Source organism: Myotis daubentonii, chromosome 4 (assembly GCF_963259705.1).
Source record: "Myotis daubentonii chromosome 4, mMyoDau2.1, whole genome shotgun sequence".
Lineage (NCBI taxonomy): Eukaryota > Metazoa > Chordata > Mammalia > Chiroptera > Vespertilionidae > Myotis > Myotis daubentonii.
In genome coordinates this window covers 82003784-82030992 of record NC_081843.1, presented here as the reverse complement: position 1 = coordinate 82030992, position 27209 = coordinate 82003784, and the positions used below count along the sequence as shown (strand labels likewise).

At 35.6% G+C, this 27209-nt stretch overlaps 1 protein-coding gene and 1 pseudogene across 23 annotated transcripts in view; both read left to right on the top strand.

Moving 5' to 3' along the window:
- Positions 1–26366, top strand: part of ERBIN (erbb2 interacting protein) — a 125058-nt gene extending 98692 nt beyond the window's left edge. For 7 of the 23 annotated variants that reach the window (XM_059694478.1, XM_059694479.1, XM_059694475.1 and 4 more), the window contains 9 exons: positions 5497–5611; positions 7389–7572; positions 9694–11242; positions 15613–15756; positions 18383–18499; positions 21038–21247; positions 22227–22319; positions 23422–23496; positions 24196–26366. In XM_059694478.1, coding sequence (XP_059550461.1) covers positions 5497–5611; positions 7389–7572; positions 9694–11242; positions 15613–15756; positions 18383–18499; positions 21038–21247; positions 22227–22319; positions 23422–23496; positions 24196–24303 — 2595 coding nt within the window. In that variant the 3' untranslated portion in view covers positions 24304–26366. Of the gene's footprint in view, positions 1–3314; positions 3474–5496; positions 5612–7388; positions 7573–8834; positions 8952–9693; positions 11243–15612; positions 15757–18382; positions 18500–21037; positions 21248–22226; positions 22320–23421; positions 23497–24195 lie in introns of those variants that run through there. The other 16 variants (XM_059694485.1, XM_059694484.1, XM_059694474.1 and 13 more) reach the window with 15 other exon arrangements.
- Positions 26367–26787: 421 nt separating this feature from the next.
- Positions 26788–26909, top strand: LOC132234027 (U2 spliceosomal RNA; annotated as a pseudogene).
- The last annotated feature ends 300 nt before the right edge of the window (positions 26910–27209 follow it).

The window sequence follows — 27209 nt, the reverse complement described above, 5'->3', positions numbered from 1 at the left end:
CCATAATCACGTTGAGAACATTTTCATTACCCAAAAGACAAAGTTCATATTTCTTAGCTACCATCCCATATCCTCTCCCATTTCCCTAACCCCTAAGCAGTTAGTAATCTACTTTATCTGCCTTTATAGATTTGGCTATTCTTGGCATTTCATGTAAATATAACCATACAATCTGTAGTCTTTTGTGATTGGTCTTTCACTTAGGATAATGTCTTCAAGATTATCCATATTGTAGCATGTCTCGATACTTCATTCATTTTTTATGCCTGAGCAGTATTCCATTGTAATGGTAAATAACAGACATTTGGGTTATTTCCACATGTTGGATGTAATGAATAAGACTATTGTACATATTTGTGTGCAAATTTTTGTGTGGATATATGTTTTTTTCTTTGGGGTATATACTTAAGAGAAGAGTTGTTGGATCATATGATAGCTTATGTTTAACTGTTTGAGAAACTTCCATTTTTCCAAAAGCAGTTGCTCCATTTTACATTCCCCTCATATGCTGCTGGAGGTCATGGGAAATGGTAATCTGTAACTTTTAAAAATGAGATTCTAAAGGGTTTTTTTATTTATAGGTACATTGCCCACTATGCATCCACTAGCTCCAAGTGGCTATTTAAATTAAATTTAAATTAAGTAAATACAATTAAAAATTGAACTTCTCAGTTACACTTGCCACGTTTCAAATGTTCAGTTTGACACATCTAGATAGTGGCTATCATGTTGAACCACTTAAATTATTTCTATCATTACAGAAAGTTCTATTGGAAATCACTGGTGTATAGAAATACTAACATTGTGGGTTTATAAGAGCCTCTATAGTCCTGAAAATTTAAATGTGTTTAAAGCACATCATCTAATGGTTATCCTGTGAGCTTGTATTTACTACAAGAAAAAACTCATGCTTTTGAATGCACTAAATGGGTCACATTATTCAGTAAATTATTGTATATGTTGAACCTAATAACAGTCTATGAAAAGGTTATTGGTTTTGTCCCAGTGAACTTATTGCTCATTTAGTATAATTTCTATGGGTAAGGAGCTATACTGGCAGAATTGAAAAATGGATACATCTACACTAATCTACACTAATAAAAGAGAAACATGCAAATTGGTTGTCACTCCACTACACCCACCAGCCAATCAGGGCGAGTATGCAATTAAGCCAACAAAGATGGCGGCGGCCATGGAGCTGGAGTGAGCAGGGGGCTTGGGTTGCCCCTGGCAACGGAGGAAGCCAAGCTTCCCGCCTGCCCTGGCCACCGCTGAAGGAGTGGCTGGGGGCCAGGGTCACCAGGGGCAACCCAGGCTTCTAGTCGGCCCTGGCCTCCGCTCAAGGAGGGGCTGGAAAAAAAAATAAAAGGAGGGGCTGCCCTCCACTCGAGGCGGGGTTGAAAAAAAAAAAGGAGGGGCAGGAGCCTGGGTCGTGGGGAGGCATGGCCAGCCTGAAAACGGCCCTCAGTCCCTTACCCAGGCTGGCCACACCCCTATGGAGTAAGAGTCCCCACTGGGGGGCCTGGCAAGCCTGCAAACAGCCCTCAGCCCCTCACCCAGGCTGGCCAGGCACCCCAGCGGGACCCCCCACACTGAAGAGGCTGTGGCCAGCCTGAAAACAGCCCTCCATCCTTTACCCAGGCTGGCCATGCCCTCCCAGCGGGGACCCTCACCCCATGGGGGCGTGGCTGGCCTGCAAACCACCGCAGGCCCCTCACCCAGACCGCCCCACACCCCAAGGGAACCCTCACCCTGATCCAGGGCACCCTTCAGGGCAAACCAGCCAGCCCCCACCTGTGCACCAGGCCTCTATACTAATAAAAGGGTAATATGCTAATTAGACTCGGAGATCTTCCAGGAGACCTTCCAGACATTCTTCTGGACAAAGCCATGGTGGCGGGCTGAGGTAGAGGCGGTTAGAGGCCAAGAGGGGAGGGCAGTTGTGGGTGATCAGGCCAGGATGGGACGGCAGTGGTGGGTTATCAGGCTGGTGCAAGGGGCCATTGGGGGGTGAGCAGGCCAGCAGGCGGAGTGGTTAGGGGCAGGCAGGCAGGCAGGCAGGTGAGCAGTTAGGAGCCAGCAGTCCCAGATTGTGAGAAGGATGTCCGACTGCCGGTTTAGGCCCGATCCTTGTAAATCGGCAGTAGGACATCCTCTGAGGGGTCCCAGATTGGAGAGGGTACAGGCTGGGCTGAGGGACACACACACACACATCCTTCCCCACCCCCGTGCATGAATTTCGTGCACCGGGCCACTAGTAATGATATAATTAAGGTTAGACTGCGTGAAGTGTATAAGGAAAGTACTAATACAAGTCAAGTATTAAAGGCTACAGAAACTTAGAAAAGAGATATTTTCGGGATACAATATTTCAAGGATGCTCTAAGATGAAGAAGGCATTTAACCCGCATTTTGAAATACTAAATTAGCTGAAATAAAATTGAATGAAGTGCGTAAGCATAATGAGAGCAAATGAATGGTGTTTGGAAAATGTAGAAAAGAGCATGTTTCATCTGACTAAATATGTCAGGGGTGATAAATATCCTATCTAATAAAAAGGGAATATGCTAATTAACCCTCACACCATCGCGAAGATGGTGGCGCCCACAGACAATAAGGAGGGGATATGCTAATTGACTGCCCCACCCTCAAAGATGGCAACACCCAGTCCCCTCAGCCCCACTGGGGTAGCAGGCCGGCCTTCCCGAGGGCCTGCCTCTGGAGTCCTTCAGTCCCCTCAGCCCCCCAGCCTCCTGGGGCTGGCCCGAGGCACAGGCAAGCCTTGGATGGCAGCTGCCCAGCCACCCAAGGCCACCCAAGACTCAGGTAACCAGAGCCGCCCAAGGCTTGCACTGCCGGCAGTGACGGCAGCAGAGGTGTGATAGGGGCATCGCCTTCCCCTGATCGCCGGGTCACCTTCCGCCCCTGAGGGCTCCCAGACTGTGAAAGGGGACAGACCAGGCTGAGGGACCCACCCCCACCCCCACCCCCCGTGCATGAATTTTCATACACCGGGCCTCTAGTATGAAATAATATGAAATAAAACTAGTAAAGTAGATTGGTTCCTGATTATGAAACTCCTGGAAACCATGCTCAGAAGTTTGAACTTAATGTGCTATCATCTTTGGGGGATCACTGAAGGCTTTTTAGTAGATCATTACTTGTGAAGGGCTATGTATGTATTAGGGAAATATGGCAGCAGATACTGAATTCTCCAAGTTTAAGGGCTTTTGAGTAATGATAGTAGAAAATGCAGCCTAGATGTTAGTTGCAAGAATATTGCAGATGTAATGTGTGATACCCCTGCCTTTAAGGAATGGAGAAGAGGAAACAGTCATATAACCATGCCTGAAAGCAGTGATGGTGTTAAGAGAACAAATAGACAAGGAAGGACAAGTTTGTTTTGGATAGGTGGATTTGAAGAAATGACAAAACCATCAGATAGACATATTCATTAGATAGTTGGGATCTTTAGCTCAAGTGAGAAACAAAAGCTAGATTATAAATGGGATATATGTCTGCATTAAACATAATTATTGAAGAAAGTGATTCCATCCAGGGGGAAAGAATGAGAAAGGAAAAAATATGAGCTAGCTGCAGGAAGATTGTGATGTGAGCAAAGGAGAAAGATGGGAGGAGATGTAGAGACTGCAGTTCCCAGGAGCCCAGGAATAATACAATTTCATGAAGGAGAAGTCTGGCCAGCAGTTTAAATGCTGCAGATATAAAAGATTAGAACTGACCATTTGCCCCTTCTTATCCCATTCATTTGTGACTAAGTCCTGTTAATTCCAAAATTTCTTTATCTCTTTGCTAGCCATCACTGCCATTGCCTAAGGACAGATGCAGTCTCTTTTCTTCAGGGCTGTTGTGAAAGCTAGATGCCTTTCTGCCAGTCTCTTCCCATACCTTCTTAATAACAGCATTACTAGTTTAAAAGATAGTCTGATCTTGTAAGTTCCTGGCTTGGCAACCTCCAGTCACAGCCAACACATACTTAATTGAGTCCATACTCAGAGCATAGTCTTTCACCATGTAATCCAGTCTCCCTTTTCTGTCTCTCCCACACTTACCCTGAGCTCCAGCTGCATGGCGCAGATTTGCCATCCTTTCTTATTTCCATCCTTCCTCTACTCAGAATGTCATTCCTCTCTTAACTCACCCATCACAACTAAACCAAATTACATTCTTTGCCTGTTCTACTAACGCTTTCCATCATCATACAGTTTTAAACAGGGTTAAAAAAAAAACTGTGGCCCAAATCCGGCCTCTGCCTGTTTTTGTATGGCTTGCAAGCTAAGAACAGCTTTTACATTATTAAATGGTGGAATAGCCGGAACCGGTTTGGCTCAGTGGATAGAGCGTCGGCCTGCGGACTGAGAGGTCCCAGGTTCAATTCCGGTCTGGGGCATGTACCTGGGTTGCGGGCACATCCCCAGTGGGAGATGTGCAGGAGGCAGGTGATCGATGTTTCTCTCTCATCGATGTTTCTAACTCTCTATCTCTCTCCCTTCCTCTCTGTAAAAAATCAATAAAAAATATATTAAAAAAAATTAAATGGTGGAATAAAAAGCAAAAGAATATTTCATGATATGAAAAATTGAATGAAATTCAGTTTTACTGGTACATAGCCATGGTCATTAGTTTATATTATTGTCTATGACCGCTTGTCCACACGGCAGTTGAGAAGTTAAATAGAGACTATTCTCAAAGTGCAAAATGTTGACTAGCCTTTTCACTGAACATTTGCCAACTCCAGTCCATATCTTTATTATGGCACTTATGAGTACCTAAAAGTCTTAGCACTTTTAAGAGAACACCTATTTAAAACCTTTTATTTATTTTATCGTATTAGTAGAATAATTTAAGCTGATTTTATATGTAATGTATACAATATTAATTTTTTTCCATTAATAGGTCTTTTTGTTTCCTACCCAAAATAGCTCTCAATGGTAGATAACTTGGGATAATTGCCAAATATTAGAGAAAAATTCCTGGAGAATATAAAATTCTGTCTTCAAGTTGGGCAGAAGTTGTTATTAATTTATATTAGTAAAAGAACATCTCAGTTCTTCTGATTCCTTGGAACCCAGTGATCCTTGGAGCCATAAATTTGAGGATTATGGGAAGAAGAGGTTTGTGTTGGAGCAAACTGTTTTTCAATGGCAGGGATTGTGTTTTATGTATTTTTATTTCTCTGGCACCTGACATAGTACTAGGCACATAGTAATCATTAATACATTTGAATTAAGGTCTGCCCCAGGAAATTATCCCATAGGTGCTTTGGAATATTGTTAATAACTACCACAGTTTTATTGCTGTATCTTAAAAGTTTTTAAATCATACACTACTTTTAGTCACTGTTACTATAAAAAGCTTTCATATATGTTCTAAATATTCTTTTCTCTTTATAAAGTTCTTACGACGTAATATTTATTCATTTTAAAAAAACAATCTATTCGCATAAATGTTTTCACTCTTTTGTCTTTAAATTAGGAATCTGAAGAACTTTCTTCTGATGAAGAGATGAAAATGGCAGAGATGCGACCACCATTAATTGAAACCTCTATCATCCAGCCAAAAGTGGTAGCACTTAGTAATAGCAAAAAAGGTTAGCTGTGAAGGAAAGCTCTGAGATTAGAAATGAGCTGAATAAAATGTATAATTGTTTTGGAATATCATTAAATGTCATTATGTTATTTACAACACTTTTTAGCAACAATTTTTAAAACATACTTTTTTGAAAGGTCTTTTTCTTCTCTCTCTTGTTTTTAAAGGAAAATCTTGATAGACCTTTTTTTCTTCCCTCATGCATGTCTACTTACAAGGACATGGACTTTATAGGGAGACAAGCCTAGGTTATGATTCCATTTCTACCACTTATTTACTGTATGATCCTTGAGGAGCCTAATTTTATCCATGTGTACATATCTAATTTGACATAAAGTAAGGCTAATGAAGGAGTTTGTGAATATTAAATGTACTAGATTATTCAATGTACTGAAACCTAGCCCAATACTGGATGTATAGTAGATGTTTGTTATTATTTTATCTATCCCAGAACTTATTTTGAACCATTCTTTTTCCAGCCATTCTTTCATTTAACATAAAAGGGGACTTGAAGGATCTCTGTCTCTTCCTTTTAACCTTCCCTCACTCCTCCCCACTAGTGTCTGAACATCTCTATATTACCTCGACCAAGTATTGATCCAGCTATTGCCTTTATGGCATTAATGAAATTTGCTAGCAAGGTGCTCCTCAAGTAGTTTGGATTTCATAATAATAATGGTGGTAATATATGTTGAATACTTACTAATTGCTGCTTTCTATATGCTAAATATTTTACATGTTATCTAATGATCACAATTGTCCCATGATTTGGAATTGGAAGAAGAGGGATATATCTAGGAAAGAAATTGTTACAGATAGTTTAACATTATTTTAAAAATTCATAATCTGAGACCCTAATACCTTAAAGTTGAATTAGAGAGCCCTGTGCTACTGTTTTTAACTGTAAACACAATCTAGACTACTTCAACTAAAATATTTGGAACAGCAAAAATATCCTTAATTCAGATTCATATAATCTATGAGTGTATCTATATATATACTCTTTCTATGATTTGGCTAGAATTGAGTTAGTTAAAAACATTCTTGAGGGTTCTAAGATATTATGTTATCTTTTTTATCACTACTTTTAAAAATACTATTTATACTACCTACCTATACTGGAATATGAATATTGTCTATTTCTGTTTATATTATTGTTACACATAAAGCCATCTCACATATGAAGAGTTCAGTATTCATGTACAATTTTTTGAAATGATTTAAAAATACGAAGAGAGAGCTGACCTTGTGAAAATTTCTTGATTTATTTGGTGATTGATTGCATTGCTCATTTTTATTGTCAGAATAGATAAAAACGATTCCTTACATGTATGATATAATTTCTCCCCAAGATCAGTTTACTTAAGGTATAAACTATACTTTGTATTTCTTATTATTATGACTTTTTAAAATTGTAAATGAGTGGGAAAGCATATTTACTAAAACTAACCGATAGCCTTAGAACACATTGAATGATATAATCTTGTCAGTAATTCAAACTAATAAAATTCTGGGTAACCCTAACTTTGGTTATATTTTTAAAAAGTAAAGGTGTATCTGTCACTATTTTAAAATTCTTTCATGTTTGTGTGTATTAAGACTGAATTTTTATAGGTGCCTCTGGTTATCTATTAATTTATATAATTCTTTACCTTATATGTTGAACCAGGGCCATATAAAATGCTATTTGTCATCACTGGGAAGTAGTTCACACAGGTTTTTGGTGACTTTATCAGAGGCTTGAGTTTTTTGTTTGTTTGTTTGTTTGTTTGTTTCAGATGATACAAAGGATATAGATTCTTTATCAGATGAAGTTACACACAATAGCAATCAGAATAATAGCAACTGTTCTTCTCCATCCCGGATGTCTGATTCAGTTTCTCTTAATACTGATAGTAGTCAAGATACCTCACTCTGCTCTCCAGTGAAACAAACTCATATTGGTATTAATTCCAAAAGAAGGTTTGTAAATATCTTAACAAAATAATTTATTTTTACAAAAAATAGAGCTAGAAATGCAAATAAATATATATGACCAACCTAAGGATTTCACAAATATTATAGAAGTGGTTCAGGCAGTATATGGTTTCTTCTCCACTTTATTACTAATTATTTTAGCTTTTATACATTTCCCTTTTAGTTTTTTAAGGGGGCAGAGAAAAGATTTAAAATATGTCCTTATTTTCTTCATTAAAAGGTTGAACAGTTCTAGGTATTACAGCATAAATAACCTATTTTGGGGTAATTCAATTAGAAACTGATACTTTTAGGATTAGAAATGCAAGATCATTTTGGGGTGATGCTCCAAATTAAAGGATTTATTTAAATTCTTTTGATTAGTGATGTATCTTTGGATTAGACTTAAACTTATAGGTCAACTTCTCTAAAAAGGCTTAATTCCTACATGTTAGAATTTAGCTGAAGTTTAAAACATTTATTATTTGGGCTCTCAAGTTTGGTTATCAAAGTAAGACTGTACCATTTTACTTTGATGTTAATCAGGTAGAGTATTTGATAGAAAGATTTGGGTTACTATTGAACCCAAAGCTTAATGTATGGATATTGCTAAATATTTTTTTAGAGTTCAATTGTTGTTATGTTCCAGGCGACATAGTTAAGTCAAATTTTTGTATGTATTGATTTATATTGTTGGAAAAGAAAAATGCCTTTTTTATCTCAAAATGAGTTTAGCTGTAAGGTAGTTGTAATTATGATTAATCATTTATATCTGTTCTCTGAATTTGAGGTTAAGACCCAGTATGGTAAATTATTAATTTTTATAACCTTTTAATGTTAAGATAATGAGTAATTTGTTGAATAATAAAATTTTACTGATGTTGGGAAGTAGTTTAGTATATTCTAAATCATGTTTTTTATATAATGAAATAAAGGCTAAGAAAGACATAGCTGTATCTCTGTTGTATTTGTAATCATGAGTATTATTTGTCACCTAATGGGAAGATTAATATTAAGGAATATTTGTTGAAATATAACTTAACTACTTTTTGAAATACAATTCGAAGACACAATTATGTTTTCATATTACCAAGCAGAAATAAAGTATTTTCTGTAATTTTGGAATATCACCTTTAAATATTGCCCAAATTCAATGTAGATTAAGTTTACTTTCAGGTTTTTGTGTATTTTATTTGTTTGTTTTTTGTGTGTTTTTTTGTTGCTGTTGTTAACCCTCATCGAGGATATTTTTTTCCATTGAATTTTAGAGGAAGAGGGAGGTAAGGAAGGGAAAAGAGAGAGAGACATCACTGTGAGAGAGACACAATGGTTGGTTGCCTCCCACATGAGACCCCACTGGACCAGGGATCAAACTTGCAACCCAGGTAACATGCCCTTGACTAGGAATCAAACCCGAGACCCTTTGGTGCACAAACCAACACTCTAACCATTTAGCAACACCAGCCAGGGTATATTTCAGTTTTGATACTTCATATTTTGTAGAGCTATTCTTTAGTCCTTTATATAATTTCCTTATCTATATATTTGAATCTAATAGCAGTTATTATGATAACTATGGCTAATATAAGGTTTTGGAATTATTCATAAAAATGTTCTGTGTGTTTTACTCAACTGTTCAAATTATTGGCTCTTTCTCCATGTATCTGCCCATCTTTCAAGCATGTCATATTTTAAAGTGTATTTTTATTTATTTCAGAGAGGAGGGGAGAGGGAAAGAGAAACATCAATGATGAGAGAGTACCATTGATTGGCTGCCTCCTGCATGCCTCCTATTGGGAATCAAGCCCGCAATCCAGCCATGTGCCCTGACTGGGAAAGAACCGTGACCTCCTGGTTTATAGGTCGACACTCAACCACTGAGCCACACCAGCAGGGCAAGCATTTCATATTTTAGCACATTTGTGAAAAGCTGTACCAAAAGAGGACACAATTTTTTTCTTTATTTAGCTCAAACTGTATTGTGACTAAGTGATTTATGACATTGATGAAAATTAATCTTGATTATAAATTTTCAGATAGTTTTACTTTTCTCCATTTAATATAAATCTCCCATTACTAAGAAAACTGGGCTTTATGATGTTTTTGATAACATTATTTTTGTTTTAGGCAAGAAGATGAAAATTTTAACAGCCTTTTACAAAATGGAGATATTTTAAACCATTCAACAGAGGAACAATTCAAGGTTCATGATAAAAAAGATTTCAACTTACCTGAATATGATTTGAATATTGAGGAACGATTAGTTCTTATTGAAAAAGGTATTGACTCAATAGCCACATCTGATGAATCTCACAAATTAGACCATATCAATATGAATCTTCATAAACTTATAACCAATGATACATTTCAACCAGAGAAAATAGGAAGATCAAAGGCACAGGATATCATGCTCGGAACGGCCTTTTTAAGCGTTAATGCTAAAGGACAAGCTGAGCGCTTGGAAAATGGAAACAAGTGTCCTAATCTGGAATGTGTAAATAAGGTGAATGGACATTCTGAGGAAACTCCACAGTCTCCTCTGAAGACTGAGCCCCAGGACACTGATCCTTCTATTGATATGGGTATTTCCAAGAGCACCGAAGATCTCTCCCCTCAGAGAAGTGGGCCAGTTGGGTCTGTTGTGAAATCTCATAGCATAACTAATATGGAGACTGGAGAGCTAAAAATCTATGACATTCTTAGTGATAATGGACTTCAGCAGCCAAGTGCAACAGCTAAAGTCACATCTACTATTGATGGAAAAAATATAGTCAGGAGCAAGTCTGCTACACTTTTGTATGATCAACCATTGCAAGTATTTACTGGTTCTTCTTCATCTTCTGATTTAATATCAGGTACAAAGGCAATTTTTAAGTTTGATTCAAATCATAATCCTGAAGAGCCAAATATAAGAGGCCCCATAGCAAGTGGCCCACAATCTGCGCCTCAGATATATGGTCCCCCACAATATAACATCCAGTACAGTAGCAGCGCTGCAGTCAAGGACACTTTGTGGCACTCCAAACAAAATCCCCAAATGGATCACGTCACTTTTCCTTCTCAGCGCCTTCCTCGATCAGAGAGCACAGAAAACCACAGTTATGCTAATAAACATTCTGCCAATATGAATTTCTCTAACCATAACAATGTTCGAGCTAATACTGGATACCATTTACATCCAAGACTTGGCCCAGGAAGACATGGGGAAATGTGGGCCATCTCACCAAATGACCGAATCATTCCTGGAGCAACTCGAAATACAATTCAGCGACAAAGTAGTGTGTCCTCTACAGCCTCTGTAAATGTTAGTGAGCCAGGTCCCACAAGGCGGGCCCAAATCCCTGAAGGAGATTATTTATCATACAGGGAGTTACATTCAGTGGGAAGAACTGCTCCAATGATGTCAGGATCACAGAGACCTCTTTCTGCACGAACGTATAGCATTGATGGTCCAAATACATCTAGGCCTCAAAGTGCTCGACCCTCAGTTAGTGAAATACCAGAGAGAACTATGTCAGTTAGTGATTTCAACTATTCACGGACTAGTCCTTCAAAAAGACCAAATGCAAGGGTTGGTTCTGAGCATTCTTTATTAGATCCTCCAGGAAAAAATAAAGTTCCTCATGATTGGCGAGAACAAGTACTACGACATATAGAAGCCAAAAAGTTAGAAAAGGTAATTAAACATGAATTTTTTTATTCTTCTCACGAATTTACTGATTTTCCTTTACAAATTTGGCATTCTTGGGGTTTTTTTAAAACAAGGTGAAACAAGATACTCTGGATTATTGAATATATAGGATGTCCTTAAAAAATGTATGCATACACTTTGAATAATTATAATGACAGTGTTTATTAAAATACATTTCATTTTCAAAATTGAGTATCAGCTGTTGAAAATGTATACATTTTGGGGGGACACCCTATATATTTATATTCTAGGAGTTTTTCCTTGGTGCTGACAATAGAATTCCAAGTTCCAACTTGTCAGACCCGGAGCCGTTGAGGTGGTAGTATAAGCTTCTCTCCCTTCTCTTACTCCTCAGTGTTTTTTTGATAGGCTTACATTCATTTTATTTATTTTTGTATGTGGTTTTTAGATTGTGCCACACATACTATGAGTAATACATGTATATACATATGTACCTCTGTTTAGCATTTTCTGACCTCTTGTCATCTATTAATAATTGATTAAGTAAATATGTATGCAAAAAATAAGCAGTTTATTGTACAGTTAACAGAAAAACAGATGTACTGTAAATGTAAATATTTCATCTAAGATTTTTTCCCCCAGTTATATGACTAACACTGTCACTGACACAGATGGCTTCTGGCATGGCATTACTCTTTTCGAATTGCATTTGTGACCTATTTAAACTCACTTGTCTGGCTCTACTATAGTGTGTACATGTTTGTTTTTTGAAAGAAGTTAACATTTTTAAATATCCTGTAAAACTCATATATTAGTGTCACAGTTCTGTGCTCAAATGTATAAGGCATATTCTTTCTTTAGGATTTAGCTTGGTACCTCTTAGTGGATTTTACCCAAGAATTATCTTACCTCTGTTTATTAAATATAAGATACTGGTTTTTGAAAAATATACAACCTCAACTAGTCGTTATTTTAAAAAATTCCTTAAGTTGAATTTTTCAGAAATAAATACCTAAAATATAATTAGTACCTTATATCAATCCACATTTCATCTCTGCCTGTAATTGTTAGCTCTATGCAATGCTGTCCTCTCAACTTTAAATAACTAAGCCATCTGTAAGGTTAGGTAACTTCATTCTCATCTATTTATTGTGTTTCAGCTATAACTTTGTACGTACAGTTAAGGTTCTTGAACTTGTATGTTTTTGCTGACAAATTTGGAAATCTCTTAAGCAGAGGAGTAATATAGCTGTTTTATAAATAAACTTCTGATGTGGTACTGGGTTTGAGAAGGAGAGGCTACAGAGTTAAGTGGACTGGGTGATGAAGCCATCTAGTAGTAGTCCCGAAAATACATGAGAATATATCAGTGGAATTGAGGGAAAGAAATGAATTTAAGAGGCAGTTCTGAAAATTAAAGGCTAATATGCAAATCCACCAAATGGTGGAACGACCAGTCACTATGATGCCCACTGACCACCAGGGGGCAGACACTCAATGCAGGAGCTTCCCCCTGGTGGTCAGTGCACTCCCACAGTGGGAGCGCCGCTCAGCCAGAAGCTGGGCTCACAGCTGGTGAGTGCAGTGTTGGTGGCGGGAGCCTCTCCCCCCTCCATGGTAGTGCTAAGGATGTCCAATTGCAGGGAGCAGGCCTAAGCGAGCAGTCAGACATCCCTTGAGAGAATCCGGACTCACGGCTGGCAAGTGCAGTGGCAGTGATGGGAGCCTCTCCCACCTCTGCGACACCCCCTAGGGGGTCCCAGACTGCAAGAGGGCGCAGGCTGGGCTGAGGGACCTCCCCCACCCCCAGTGCACAAATGTTGTGCACCAGGCCTCTAGTGTATTAATATTAGTTGACATCTCCAATGGCTATTTTCCCATTACTTTCCTATCTGACAGAGAGTGCCTGGACTTTAGTAAATGGAAGCAAGTAGCAGCCACTACATTGTTCATTGTGCCTCTCTGCTTTTTATATTTAGAAATTTGCCATACGGTTGCTTGGAGAGTATATGAAAGTAGTGTCTCAATTTTGCCCACTGGTAATTTAGAGATGAGAATTGAGGTGAAACTGGGAAATGCATAGGGCAATGTGATGTAGACTCCAAACTTGAAAGTATTGATTAACAATGGTGGAGGTTGATGAAAGATCTCTGTTTGCTCCTCTGTAATCCCCCTTTCCTCCCCAAAACATAATTCTGATGGCATGGTGGATATTTGAAAAATTTCTTCAGGGAATTTCACAATGCCTTTCCTACCTCTAGGGGTAAGTCCCCCAATCAAAAGTTGCTACTTTGCCTAGCTGGGAGTTTATTAATAATACAGAAATAGATAAGTTATTGACCCTTACTTGGTTTTGAAACGTTGTGGTAGTCACACCTCTCCCACCCCAACAAACTATCTAGAATCCACACATATAAAATAGGTTTCACCTCAAAAATCTCAAGACTTATTTATAAATAAAATTTAACAGCACTGAAAATGAATAAAATTTATTTCAAAGTTGAATTAAGTCAGCATTTGCTAATAGTACTTATTAAATTAAAACAACTTAGATACATAAGCACTCAACCAGATATGATTAAAGATTAACACATGATAATTTTCTTTTCTTTTTTTTTTTTTTTTTGAAATTTCCAGTTTATTTTCTTGACATTTCCGGGCACATAATCTTTTTTTTCTTTCTTTCTTTCTTTTTTCTTTTTCTCCCCTACCCCCCAGTGTCTTATGTCCATTGGTTATGCTTATATGCATGCATATAAGTCCTTCAGTTGATCTCTTACCACCCCTCTTCTGCCCCCCTACCCTCCCCGGCCTTCCCGCTGCAGTTTGACAGTCTGTTTGAGGCAGCTCTGCCTCTGTATCTATTTTCAACATGATAATTTTCATGTTCAGTTGCTCTTATGCAACTGTTTGCATGTAATGAACAACAGTGCTCAGGACATTTGCCCAGCACTGTTCTGTTCAGTGTTTCCATGTGTTGTGATGGAGTGCAGTTTTATATGAGTGTCGGAACACAAGCCTGAATTAAAAACCAGACCTGTTCTGAGCATAAGCTTTCTTATTCAGTGAAATATTTACAAAACATCATATGTGTTCAAAGATGGCATAATAGGCTTTGTTTCAAATCTACATATCCTTAAACAAGGTCAGTCAGTCCACTCAAGTTAACAACATGTTAAAACAAACCATGTGTATGTAACTGTGTGTATAATTTCTTTATTTTTACTTTCTAACCAGCTGTTTATGGAACCTCTGAATTGCCTCTGCTAAATCCTTATTTATCGTGAAATGGTTTGGAAAAGTACAGGCCTAGCCTATTAAGTTTAGCTTTTTCTTTAGTTATTACTTTAAAGTCCACAAAATACCTAAAAATGTACTTTGTAATTTTATAGATCCATTTAATTCTGGAATGTCATGTTAATGTTTCTTAATAGTAGACATCAGTTTCATAATCTGGAGAAGGTGTATATTCCCTAAGAGTAATATAGAAATGCTTGTACCGTCATTTCATATTTCTTCATTACAAGCCATGCTCAAAGTGTGGTTTCTCTCAGTTTTACCATCAGACTCTCAATATTCAGGAACATGACTAAAAGCATGTACATGAAAGAATAGCAGTTAACAACTCTGGAAGTAAAGAAGCAGGAATAATGAGAATCAGGCAGTGCATTTATTGAGGTACATTTTTCAGGCAGCCCTAGGATTAATGATTAGACATTTACATAAACTCAATATTTGGAAGGATTCTATCAATTGTTCTTTGTATTTAAGCAGCAAAGGGCACTACTAACCCCTAAAATATAATGTTTTTAATATCTATTTATTTGGATGGGAGAAAGTTTTTGTGCACTTTCTAGTTTTTGTTTTTATTTTGGTAATTATAGAGTAGTGGGAGCCTTTTAAATGTTATATCCTAAAATTCTATGTTTATATTAAACTTTTACAATGGCCAAGAGCCTAGTATGTTTTGCCAAATATAATTTGTGCTATATTATGTATTTAAACTCTGCTTTTATTTAATAATAAGATAACTTCTATAAAATGAAGCAGACTTTATTTTGACTTAACTGGTTGTTGGTAAAATTTATCTTTAGAGAGGAATTAGTTTGTGTCCCATGTATAGCTGTACAGATACATCTAGGTATGACATGAATTCCTATTTTTTGATGTCTAAACTTGAATGGTGGGATTACATGTGATTTGTGTGTATATTTGTATGTTGTCATGTATCTATATAGTAAATAGTGCCAGTTTCTTTCAGTGGCACTGAAATTCCATGTTGCATGATATTTCTGTGTGGTATTGGGCTTACTTGTAAAAGCATCTATACATAACATGTCTTGTAAATTTTGCATGCTACACTAATCTGTTAAATCTATCCCCTCTTCATTCAGAGCGTGCTGTCACGGTCCTTTAATTCCAATTTCACTGCTGTAAGCAGCTTTCACTGTGGCAGCTCTAGGGACCTGCATGGCAGCCAAGGCAGTCTTGCCTTTTGTGTTGCAGACGGAAGAGGTTCTGGTGGGCACATTTTCCGAGTGAGTACCTGCAGTAGACCAGTACTTTAGTGCACAGAAAGAAATAAACCCCACATTTTAATGTTTTAACGTTTCTGGAAAATAAAATTTGCTGTGGGGTTAGGTATCTTGTTACCTCCCAGTTCCACCATGGCTTAGTGCTAAAACTTGCTGCAAAGCTGATTTAGTCTTTATCTCTTAGGTTTCTATGGTCATAACTTAAGGATGTAGTCAACTCTTTTTTTATGTAAAAATGGGTGAGCAATAGAAATAACTGAGAGGGGTTAAAAATTATTATTTGTAGTGTTTTCTCTCTTGAAACTAGCTTGCTCTCCCTAAACTCAAGATTTTAAGACTGTGCCATATGTAATCCACAGAGGAGTTGTGGGGAGCAGTAGTTTTCATGTTAGTGATTGAGTATTGGCCAAAAAAAGCACTAAGAACTAAGTGGAACTAAGTTTGATCATAAGTAGCTAAATATAAAAAATGAGGCTGAAAAATTGCAATAAGTACAATGAAAAGACAAAACCCAAATTCTTTATTACCCACATTTCAGCCATAGTCATTCATGGTGAAAATGAAAGGTTTATTCTTTTAATAGTGAAAGTTAAGGATAGGGTGTAAGAATAGCAGAGAAGGAGAAAGAATAGAACAACTCTGGCCTGGCTCTGTTTTAAGATTTTCTCTGCCTAACAACTTGAGGTAGTAGCATAGCCTCCAAATAAATATTTCCTCTGCCCCTCTCCTTCCATCCTGAAAAGACCTTTCTCCCTTATGACCTTATTTTATCTCCTCCCAGTTTTATTTCCATATTGACTCTGCTTACTTTGGGGTGCTTTGCTTTTTCCTGAGCATCTACTCTCCCCATCCTCACCCCTTCTTAATGTACTCCTGATTTGCTCTAGGATAGGAGCTTGGTTCTGACTGTGTCTCACCCATCTTGCTTTGCCTTCTGTCACCTGGCACCACTTGGTTTCTATGTTATATTACAGTGGCAGCAATCGTTTTGTAAGTTATCAGATTGAAATAGGGAGAGAGGGTTCTGGCACTATTCTAGCTGAAGTCAAAGTAAAGACAGGGGCCTTTATTAACTCAGGGGTAATCTTACAGTCATCTGGAACAGTTGTTCTTTACAAATTCTTACACAGTAATATTTTTTGCTTGTTGTTCTTAAATTCAGAGCCTTTGAGTCTGTTGTTGCATTTTACTTTTTCGATTATAATATACTTGTTCTTTTAAAGATTAAATAAACATAGTTGTACATTCAGGCTTGACTTTAAACTTAAGCTATGAGCTAAGTTGATTTTTATGCATTCTGGAAGCACAGCTGAAAATGGAGAAGGAAAATAAAGTTTTCATTTAATTAAGTACACAAAATTAGACCAAACTACTAAAAATGCTAAGCCATGGTTTGAACTAGCAATTAACTGTACATGATAGATCTGTTGCAGATACAGTTTCTAAGATTACATTATAAACCCTTAGGTTTATATGCATCCTGTGGCATATCATAATGAAGTAGATTCAAATTATTTTTCAACATGATGATGTAATTTGCATATTTATATTGCTACCCATGTACTGTTTTGAAAGTAACAATTTCTCTAGTTTTCTAAAATATAGCTAAGTGTATTTAGAATGAAATTAAAATGAAAATTTTAGGTATCTTGCATCCCAGTATATTTATAAGAAATGTTCAAGATAATGAAATTGTGTCTACTTTTAATCTAAAACTATCAGTGAGATAAGCTATAATATAAGGGTATCACTTGACATATAAAAATAGGAGTTCTGGTTAGTTGGTTTTAAAAGCATTTCCCCAAACCAGTGCTTTTGAAAATATGGAGCTAATATTAGTATGATGAAATTAGGGTAAAACAAGTTTTATTTAACGGTATATTTATTGGTACTGCTCATCATTTAAAAGAAAATCCTCGGTGATACTATGCTGTTGAAAGAACATCAGGTAATTTTTTTACCAAAAAACTTTTTGTGGTGCTCAACAGGAATATATTTTAGTTGCTCTTAAAATTTGGGACTCTTAATTGGATTAAGAGTGTGGCTCAAAGTGTTACAGCTAGCTATTATTGTAAATAAAACTAAAAGCATTATAAAGAAATAACATTGTGTATCTGTATATATGTTTTATATATTACAAGAACAAACAACCCTAGCCTGTTTGGCTCAGTGGATAGAGCATTGGCCTGTGGACTGAAGGGTCCCAGGTTCAATTCCAGTCAAGGACATGTACCTGGATTGTAGGCTCAATCCCCAGCCCTGGTCAGAAAAAAAAAAACAACAAAAAAAACATTTTGCCATTAACTTTGGAAGATGGCTAAAAGTGCTAGTTCCCCCCCCCCCAGTTTTATTGAGATGTAATTGGCATAACATTGTATTAATCCAAGGTGTATATCTTGATAATTTGATATATGTATGTATATATTACAAAATGATTACAATGATCAGTTTAGTTAACATCAGTCATAAAGGTACTCAGATTGATGGCAGTTGTGATGTTAATGTTTCATTTGGTTCTCCATCTTTCTATAGCGCTATTTTTTTCCTAATCTCTCAAGTGTCATCATCATTTGGTTGTACATCTTAAAGATCATTACGTCTTTATTTTTTATTTTCCCCTAATTTGAAGCATCCCCAGACATCCTGTCCAGGAGATCCTTGTCAAGATGATATATTCATTTCAGGACAGCACAACTACTCATCAGCTACACTTAGTCACAAAGATGTTCCTCCAGACAGCTTGAAAGTAGGTGCTCAGGAAATAAAGTGGTATCTGTGAGCTTACTATGTTTGTTGTTTTTGAACTAGAACTAGCATAGATGCTTTAACACTGAAAATACTTTTTTGAGGACTTTCCTTCCTTGCTTAGTTATTAGTAAGGATTTATTTTTAAAATAATTGAGAAATAGAAAATTGTATTCCGCTATTTTTCAATTTATTCCATGATTTTTTCCTACACTAGTGAATTATTTTGTTGTATTATTTTGTATGTCTATAGTATCACCTACTTATTTTATCATTTGAATCAAAGGGATTTTGGCATTTGTGATAAACCTATTTGAAGAGTTAAACTTGAACCTACCTTAAATTCTTCATTTGAAATTATTTTACTATTACCAGGAGCATATTAAAATACTTTAAATGTAACTAAAAGTAATTAGACTTTTATATGTGGTAGAATAGATGATGGTTTATTATTATTAATTTTGTAGCTAAAGTGTGACTTATTTAGAAAGTTTATTTTTCTGTCACCGGTGCCAGATAGATAATTATTTTCTCTCTTTTTTTAATATATATATTTTTTATTGATTTCAGAGAGGAAGGAAGAGGGAGAGAGAGATAGAAACATCCATGATGAGAGAGAATCATGGATCAGCTGCTTCCTGCAAGTCCCCCACTAGGGGGTCGAGCCCACAACCCGGGCATGTGCCCTTGACCAGAATCGAACCTGGGACCTTTCAGCTCGTAGGCCAACGCTCTATCCACTGAGCCAAACCGGCTAGGGCGATAATTATTTTCTTTAGTACTCTCTTCTGTCCTTTCTCTTAACTAATTCCATATCCTAGTATAACCAGATATAATTATGTAGCATAGTAATATATGATATAAATTTTTATATTGTTCTTGAGAGTAGAAACCCAGCCACATAACATTTAACTTCATACATATCTATCATTTTTTTGGTTTTTCTTTTAGTTGAGCTCTGTTATCCAGTTTTGTTTTTTCATTTAAAATCCATTGTATGGTTTAGGTTGCTGAGATTGTTTTATGCTTTTTATTGCTCTGAGCCACCTGTGTATTATACATAGCTTAATATATTACCCGAGTACGTTTAACATCAATGTAGAAAGTCAGGCACTAACAAGTGTCTGGGTGTCAAGGAGCCTTAAGCATGGGTCACAAGTAATTATTGTCTGGAGAATTCTCCACAGGAGAAAAGTATTGAATTTGCACATAGGAAAAAAAGGATATAAACATGGAGAAAAGCAAGTGCTGTTTACCTAGTTGTGTGTAAGTAATAAAGAAATAGCACAACTTCTTAGGTACTCCTGGGCAAACTAACTGCTTCAAATCTACAGTGATCAAGTGGTAAATACCCAGTAAAAAGACTTTTCAGGAAATACTGACATCTTTGTGCTAATACCACCTGTCATTAAACACTCACATATGTTTCCAGTCCTCAGAATTAACTAGCTTCTCAAATATAAAACAATGAAAAATAGAACTCTTTTAAAAAGTGAAAATCATCTTTACCAAAGCAAGATTTACAAAGAAAAGCATTTCCAGTTTTTCTACTTTTGGATAATTTTTAGGGAAATAGGGTTCAAATATTTCCCTCACAATTTTTCTATGATTTCCATGTGGATGAGCTCATCTTTTATTAATAATCAACAATGATGTTTTAAGTAACTGAATAGCTTAAACATTTATTTCCTCTTCCAATCAGAATCTCTTCACATGCAAATATTTACAATACAAATGTAACCTTATTTGCCAGACAGGTTCCTCACTAACAGAATAAGCTATTAGCCAAATGCTACAAAGTGATTTTAAATTCAGATATAATCTCTAAAAATGAAAGGCATTAAAACAAAGATAATTCTCTTAAAACACCAAAATAATCTCAGATATTTTGTTTAGCATGTGAAAAGTAAAATAGAATGTCAAAGTTTCGTTTTTGTAGTTACTATTCTATGGAATTAATATTTAGAGAGTTTTGAAATTGCTAACTGATACACAGCACTGCATAGCTGAATTGGCTTGTTAATTCTAGAAAGAAAGGAATAAATATAGAAAAGATATAGGATTAGGAAAATATTCTACCAAAAAATTACTTTTGTTTTAAAGAAAAACCATTGGCAAATGCTTGTTTTATGTGCATGTGAGAAATTAAAGATAGTATAGGAAAAGATACCCTTTTAATGGGCTTACTTAAATTTAAGATTTTTGGCATACTGTTTACCATTTTAACATTTGGTTATGTGAGAATAATAGGTGCATTTATATCAGACAGAAAAGCAAATATTTTAAAATGTAGATATGATTTACTTTCATTTGAAATCTTTGAAAACTCCTTCTATCATCAAGCACTCAGGCAAGTTTAGAATTAAAACATAAACGGGTTTTTTTTTAGTGTAAAATTAGAAAAAATAGTATAAGTGGCATGACACTGTGATTTAGAATGTTAACCTCTAATGCTTTTGAAATGCTCCAAAAGAAAATCCAACTATTTGTATTAAGACATCATTATTGGTCATTTTAAGACACTTCATGTTTTTCTTAGATGCCTTTGAGTAATGGACAGATGGGCCAGCCTCTCAGGCCTCAGGCAAATTATAGTCAAATACATCACCCCCTTCCTCAGGCATCTGTGGCAAGGCATCCCTCTAGAGAACAACTAATTGATTACTTGATGCTGAAAGTGGCCCACCAGCCTCCATATACACAGCCCCATTGTTCTCCTAGACAAAGCCATGAGCTGGCAAGGCAAGAGGTAAGAATGATCAAGAATATTTGAAATATGAGACTAAGCTTTTAATGTATTTTATAGGTTATTTAATTATTAGCAATAAATCCATATAGAATTTTAACATAGTTTTTTTTAACCATTTTGTGTTTAAAGGTCTTGTTTCCTGTTAAGTTTATAAAGTGTTAAACTTTGTGGGTTTTTTTGACTTTATGACCCCAATCCCCATTCTCATTAATTGACATAAGATGTAGTGTTTTAGGCATGATTTTCTTTTTTTCCTAAGGTGGTTATTTTTCCCAAACGGATTGATGAAAGCAGACCTTCTTCAACAATATAACTAGGCCATTAAACTTTTTTTAATATATATTTTTTTATTGTTAACAGTGTTATAGATGTCTCCCATTTTCCTCCTTAGACCATTAAGCTTGAATTGGCATGTTGTGGTTTGCTGTGGTTATTTGACACTCGGCTTGTGAAACTTGACTTTAGTCTCCAAACTACTTTGAGAATTAAATCTTACAAAGTACTTTAAAAAAAAGTCGCTAGTCATATATTTTGATAGCTTATTGATAAAATGATATTATTAGAAACTTAGAGAACAAATGCTTTATTCATTTTGGATCTATGGATTGCCCAATAAACAAAAGATACTATGTAATGTAGATGTTTCATAAATAGAAACTAATAATGTACATGTTTTGTGTGTATGCTATGTCTTTAAAATCCATGTCTAAAAAATACAATAGGGTTAACATTAATTGGTTGCCTATTCTCATAAAACAACAATAGATTAAGTTATGAGCTTTGCTTTATAATCCTAGCTGTGCCGTTAACTCACTAACTCATTAACATAATATTCCATGTCATAAGTTTCACTTCATCTGCCAAGGTATTTGTTTTAGATGAATCCCTACATAGTTATGTTTGTTTGTTACAACTTAATATACCAATACTTAACTATGGATGTTACTGTGTTGCAACTTACCTTATTTTGATATATCAGATTCGAGTGAGAGTTGAAAAGGATCCAGAACTTGGATTTAGCATATCAGGAGGTGTTGGTGGAAGAGGAAACCCATTCAGACCTGATGATGATGTGAGTTTTATTTATATATTCTTTTAAAAACCCATAAAGTTTTATTCACTATTAATATCTATTATCCTATATAATAAAAGCCTAATATGCAAATTGACCAAATGGTGGAACAGCCGGTCGCTATGATGTGCACTGACCACCAGGGGGCAGATGCTCAGTGCAGGAGCTGCCCACAGGCCCCAGGCCAGCCAAGGCAGGTGCCAGCGGGGGCCCCCGATTGCCCCGCTGGTCACCCCACAGAGGGAGGCAACTGGCGGTGGCAGTGGGGCGATCAGGGGGCAGCACTGAGGGAGGTGACTGGCGGTGGCGGCTGGGGACCAGGCCAGTGAGCAGGCAGTGCCAGGCTAGCCAAGGCGGGTGCCAGCGGGGGCCCCTGACCGCCCCACCAGTTGCCCTTCAGATCAGACTTGATCACCAGCCAGGCATGGGGACCTTACCCATGCATGAATTTCGTGCACTGGGCCTCTAGTACATATGTAAAAATCTAACATGTATTTCTATAAATCTAGACAGACACCTTTTTATTTCTTTTGGTATTGTTCAGCTTTTTGTTTTGAAATGTGATCGGTTTCATTGTTCAAGGCATATAAATTTAACCAAATATTTCAAATGTTCCTCATACTGTGAAGTGATTTTTAACTTCGTAATTATTTTTCTGTACATCTATAGAAGTAACTTCATCACTTAAACAGAAAAAACTATACTGAATTGTCAGAGGCAAAAATAAAAATAATAGAGTTGGGTTGCCCTGCCACCAGCCTGCTCACCAGTGGGTGACAAGTTTGATCCCCACCCCCACTCAGGGCACGTGTGGGAGGCACCCAATCGATATGCCTCTCTCACATGGATGTTTCTCTCTCACTCCCTCCCCCTTTCCAATCTTTCTAAAAAAAAAAAAAAATCAATGGAAAAAATATACTCACTCCTTGGCTGAGGATATAAAATAATAAGAATAGGGTTGGTTGTCACGATGTTTTCAGAGAAGACAAGGAGAAATCCTTACAATTCAAATTTTTGCATACTGAGAAAGATTGCTTCTTGGTACTCTGTTATTTATGCATACTGCTTCCCATTAAGTAATTTTTTGTTGTTGTTATTAAAGGGTATATTTGTAACAAGGGTACAGCCTGAAGGACCAGCATCAAAATTATTGCAACCAGGTGATAAAATTATTCAGGTAACTAAGATACATCTTTTTATTATTTCCTTTATTTTTTACTTTGTAATTCATCTGCCTCCTCATCAGAAATTATTAAATGCCTTATTTGAAAATAAGCATTTTATGAAGTTTATCTTTAAATATTTGTAGATAAAAAGAGTGATATTTTCTATAGGCTACTCTAATGCTTTCATAGTTTAAATAATATCCACCTTGTACTGTGGAAAATCATACTGATACTTTTAATACATGTTTGATATATTTTAGTATTTTATTTTAGTTCAAAAATGGTAACTTCTCTAAAGTAAGGTAATGAAAGAATCTTTGTTGTGTTAGGAGAATTAAAGTAGTTAATTCATGGAAGCACTTAGAACTGTGTGTCTGGCACACAGTAAGACCTCAGTAAACATTTAGCCTAAATTATAGGAAGTGTAGTGTTCTTGATCTGTTACCCCTGCAACTTGGTAACTTTAATCGCATGGTAGTGCATGCACACAACACAGATGGCACTGTGTCTTTGACAAATATTCCTGGCATTGGCTATTATGTAGGAATCATCTGAAAATATAGGTTCCTGGATCCCACCTTCAGAGATTCTATTTTAGTGCTCAGGAGTCTCAATGTTGTTTTCAATTGCCAAAATCATTCTTATTTTCTGCAAATAAATTACTATGAAATGTTTGGGTTTTTAAAAAATATTTTTCTTCTTTCTTCTAGGCTAATGGCTACAGTTTCATTAATATTGAACATGGACAAGCAGTGTCCTTGCTAAAAACTTTCCAGAACACAGTAGAACTCATCATTGTACGAGAGGTTTCCTCATAAGAACTGTGGACAAAAAGGGGGGGAAGACAGCAAGATTTATTGGAAGATATTTGCAGGGGAAATTAATATTTTGACTATTTTTATATATAAAGAAGAACTCAAAAAAAGTATGTTCAAATTTGTACATTAATGAAATAATGAAACTTGTGGCTAGAGGGGAAGAACCACTGTACAGTATATAGGGAAGACTGTTGAATTCAAACCATATGAAACTTCCTGTTAGGTTTTTTTAAAGACATAGTAATCAAGGCTACAAAAACAAACGTATGTTGTTTTTGTATAGATTGTAGGTTTATTTTTGGATTTCATATACAGACTAAACTCTGTGCAAGGCTCTTGTAAGCCTTGATTGTAGCCCAGAGACAGATGGCAGAGCTAGCTGTCTCATAGCTTTTATGCCCTTATTTTTATTCAACTGATTATTAATGTTTTTCTGCTGAAACTTTTTTTTTTTTTAATGTGGGCAAGAGATTTGAAGTGTTGGCTTTTGCTATGTGCATATTGAATCAAAGAGTGAGCAGGTGAAGGTGGTGCTGGTGGGTTCACTTTCCAAGGCCTGATTAAGTTAATTCCTGTAAAAATCTAAAAGCAAAGAATGAAAAAACAGCTTTCTGTCCATGTGTTTTTATTAATAGAATAATGCAATAAAAAATGTAATGTCTTTTTAAAGAAATAAAAAAGACGATGATTGCATTTTATGAGCTCTACAGGATCTATACTTGTCATAAACATTGACTACATAAGTTTCCTACTGGTGATTCAATTTTCCATTTTTTAGTCACAGGAAATTTTAAACTCTACTGTAGATGTATGTCCATGCTTTTTCTGTGATACGGAAATCCCTTGTTTTCTTTTTTTTTTTTTTTTTTTTTTGCAAATGATATTTGCGATTTGTTTTATAATTAATACTCCATTTTAATCTTAATTTATAATTTTTATTTTAAGCAGCAAAGGAAACTAAAATGGCCAGTTTTAAGATTGTGTTGCTATGACACAAAATGTAAGAAGAATTAGGAAAGCCTCTTGCTTTTGTTTGGCCCCACATTGCCTTGGTAAAGTAAAAGGAAACAGTACGCATGGAGCTAGGAAACCAAAGCAAGTTTGTGAAACTGGCACAGTGATAGAGCGTTGCTGTGGAGGGTTGTAGAGCAAAGGGATGGGTCCTTGGGGCCTACCAGTGTGTAAAGGTGTTCAAATAAAGGGCTGTTCCTACAGGTAACCTTAAATGTGAACTCGACACTTCAGAGTCTTTAAAGGGTTTCTAAGTGTGTCAGTGTAATAGTGTTTTACCACCAACTGCCTTTGTTGTCATTAGTGTAAGAAATTGTGGGTAGAGGTTTATTAATTTGTTTATCCAAACAAAATTTTGTTTTATTTTTCTGTATGTAATCAAATAAAAATTGAATAGCATTCAATGGTAAGAATGAATGCATGGATATTTGGACCATAAAAAAGTGCCATAGAAGACCAATAACTGTTTTTATTCAAGGCTGATCTAGAGCCTTTCATTAGAGCAATATTCCATTATTGCAATTCATTTAATTACTAAGAAATATAATTTTGGAATTTTTAATATGTTATTCTTTGTTCTTCAACCTTGTTTTAATTGAGACTTTCATAGGACTAGCAAAAACAGCAATCGACATTATTTTGCAAAAGTGAGTTAGCCTCATTGCTCTTGCTAGTCAGAGTAACTTTTCAAAAGATGTGAACTCAAATATTGCACTTATTTCAAGATGTTATCAATTGGTTATTGTACTGTATAGTTTTAATAATGTTGATTGAAACCCTTTAACAACTCTTTGTAAATTTTAACTCATTTTTGTTGATTTTCAGTACTATTTACATAGGAATTGATTTTTATGGATATAGTAGAAAAAATGTGCTGTATTTTGATAAAATTCATTTATTGTATGTGTGTTGTAATCTCTAAAAAAAGAATGACAAACAGATTCTTTAAGATAAGCCTTGGTGTTCCCTTTATTCATAGTTGATTTTAAACTATTTTAGCATTGTAATTTTACAATGTAATTTCAATATATGTAATTTTACATTGTATTTCACATCAGTTTTATTGATTTAAATCAATTTTTCAGTCATTTTCTGCTTTTAATAGGAATACATAAAAAAGATATAATTATTACATTTTCAACTACTTTACCTCGAATTAGATATACAAACTATAATTTTAGAAAAGGAAGTAAGCCACAAAGAACAATTGATTTATCAATGATCTAAACTTAATTGTCTGCTTTTATATTGAAATATTACAAATGCAACAGGTATTATTATATGCACTAGTATTTTTTCTACTCTAGTTAATTTAAAATATTTTTTAAATGTTCTTGTAACACAAAGTTGAATAAGGAAATTTTGTTACCAAGAGGAGTAACATGATACATGATATAATGTTAAAAACTAATAGCAAAAAGTTTTGCACTTAAAATAATTACTAAAGTTTTCTTCTAAAATATTGGAAAATTGATCGCTTCTCGGCCTTTTGGCTAAGATCAAGTGTAGTATCTGTTCTTATCAGTTTAAAATATTGGAAAATTGAAATTAAATAACAAGGACTCTTCATTCGAATTTTTGTTTTGGTAATGATAAAGTTTCAAAATTTAAAAGGTTAATAATTCAAATCTTTTGAGGACATAGAAAGGACATTTTTAGTTTTTTTAAAGGTGAGTGATTTACAGTCAAGGCCTACACCCATAACAGACTTTATTTTAATAAGTATCATGTAACAAACCATCAAAACTTTCTTATTTTTAGTAACAGTGTTTAAAATTGACTACCCTAAAATTTTAAACCATTAAAAATTATGTGTTAAGGGTAATTTACTCAGTACAGAATTGTACCCATAAAACTAAAGTTTTTTCTCTCATTCATTAAAGAATCATTAGTTT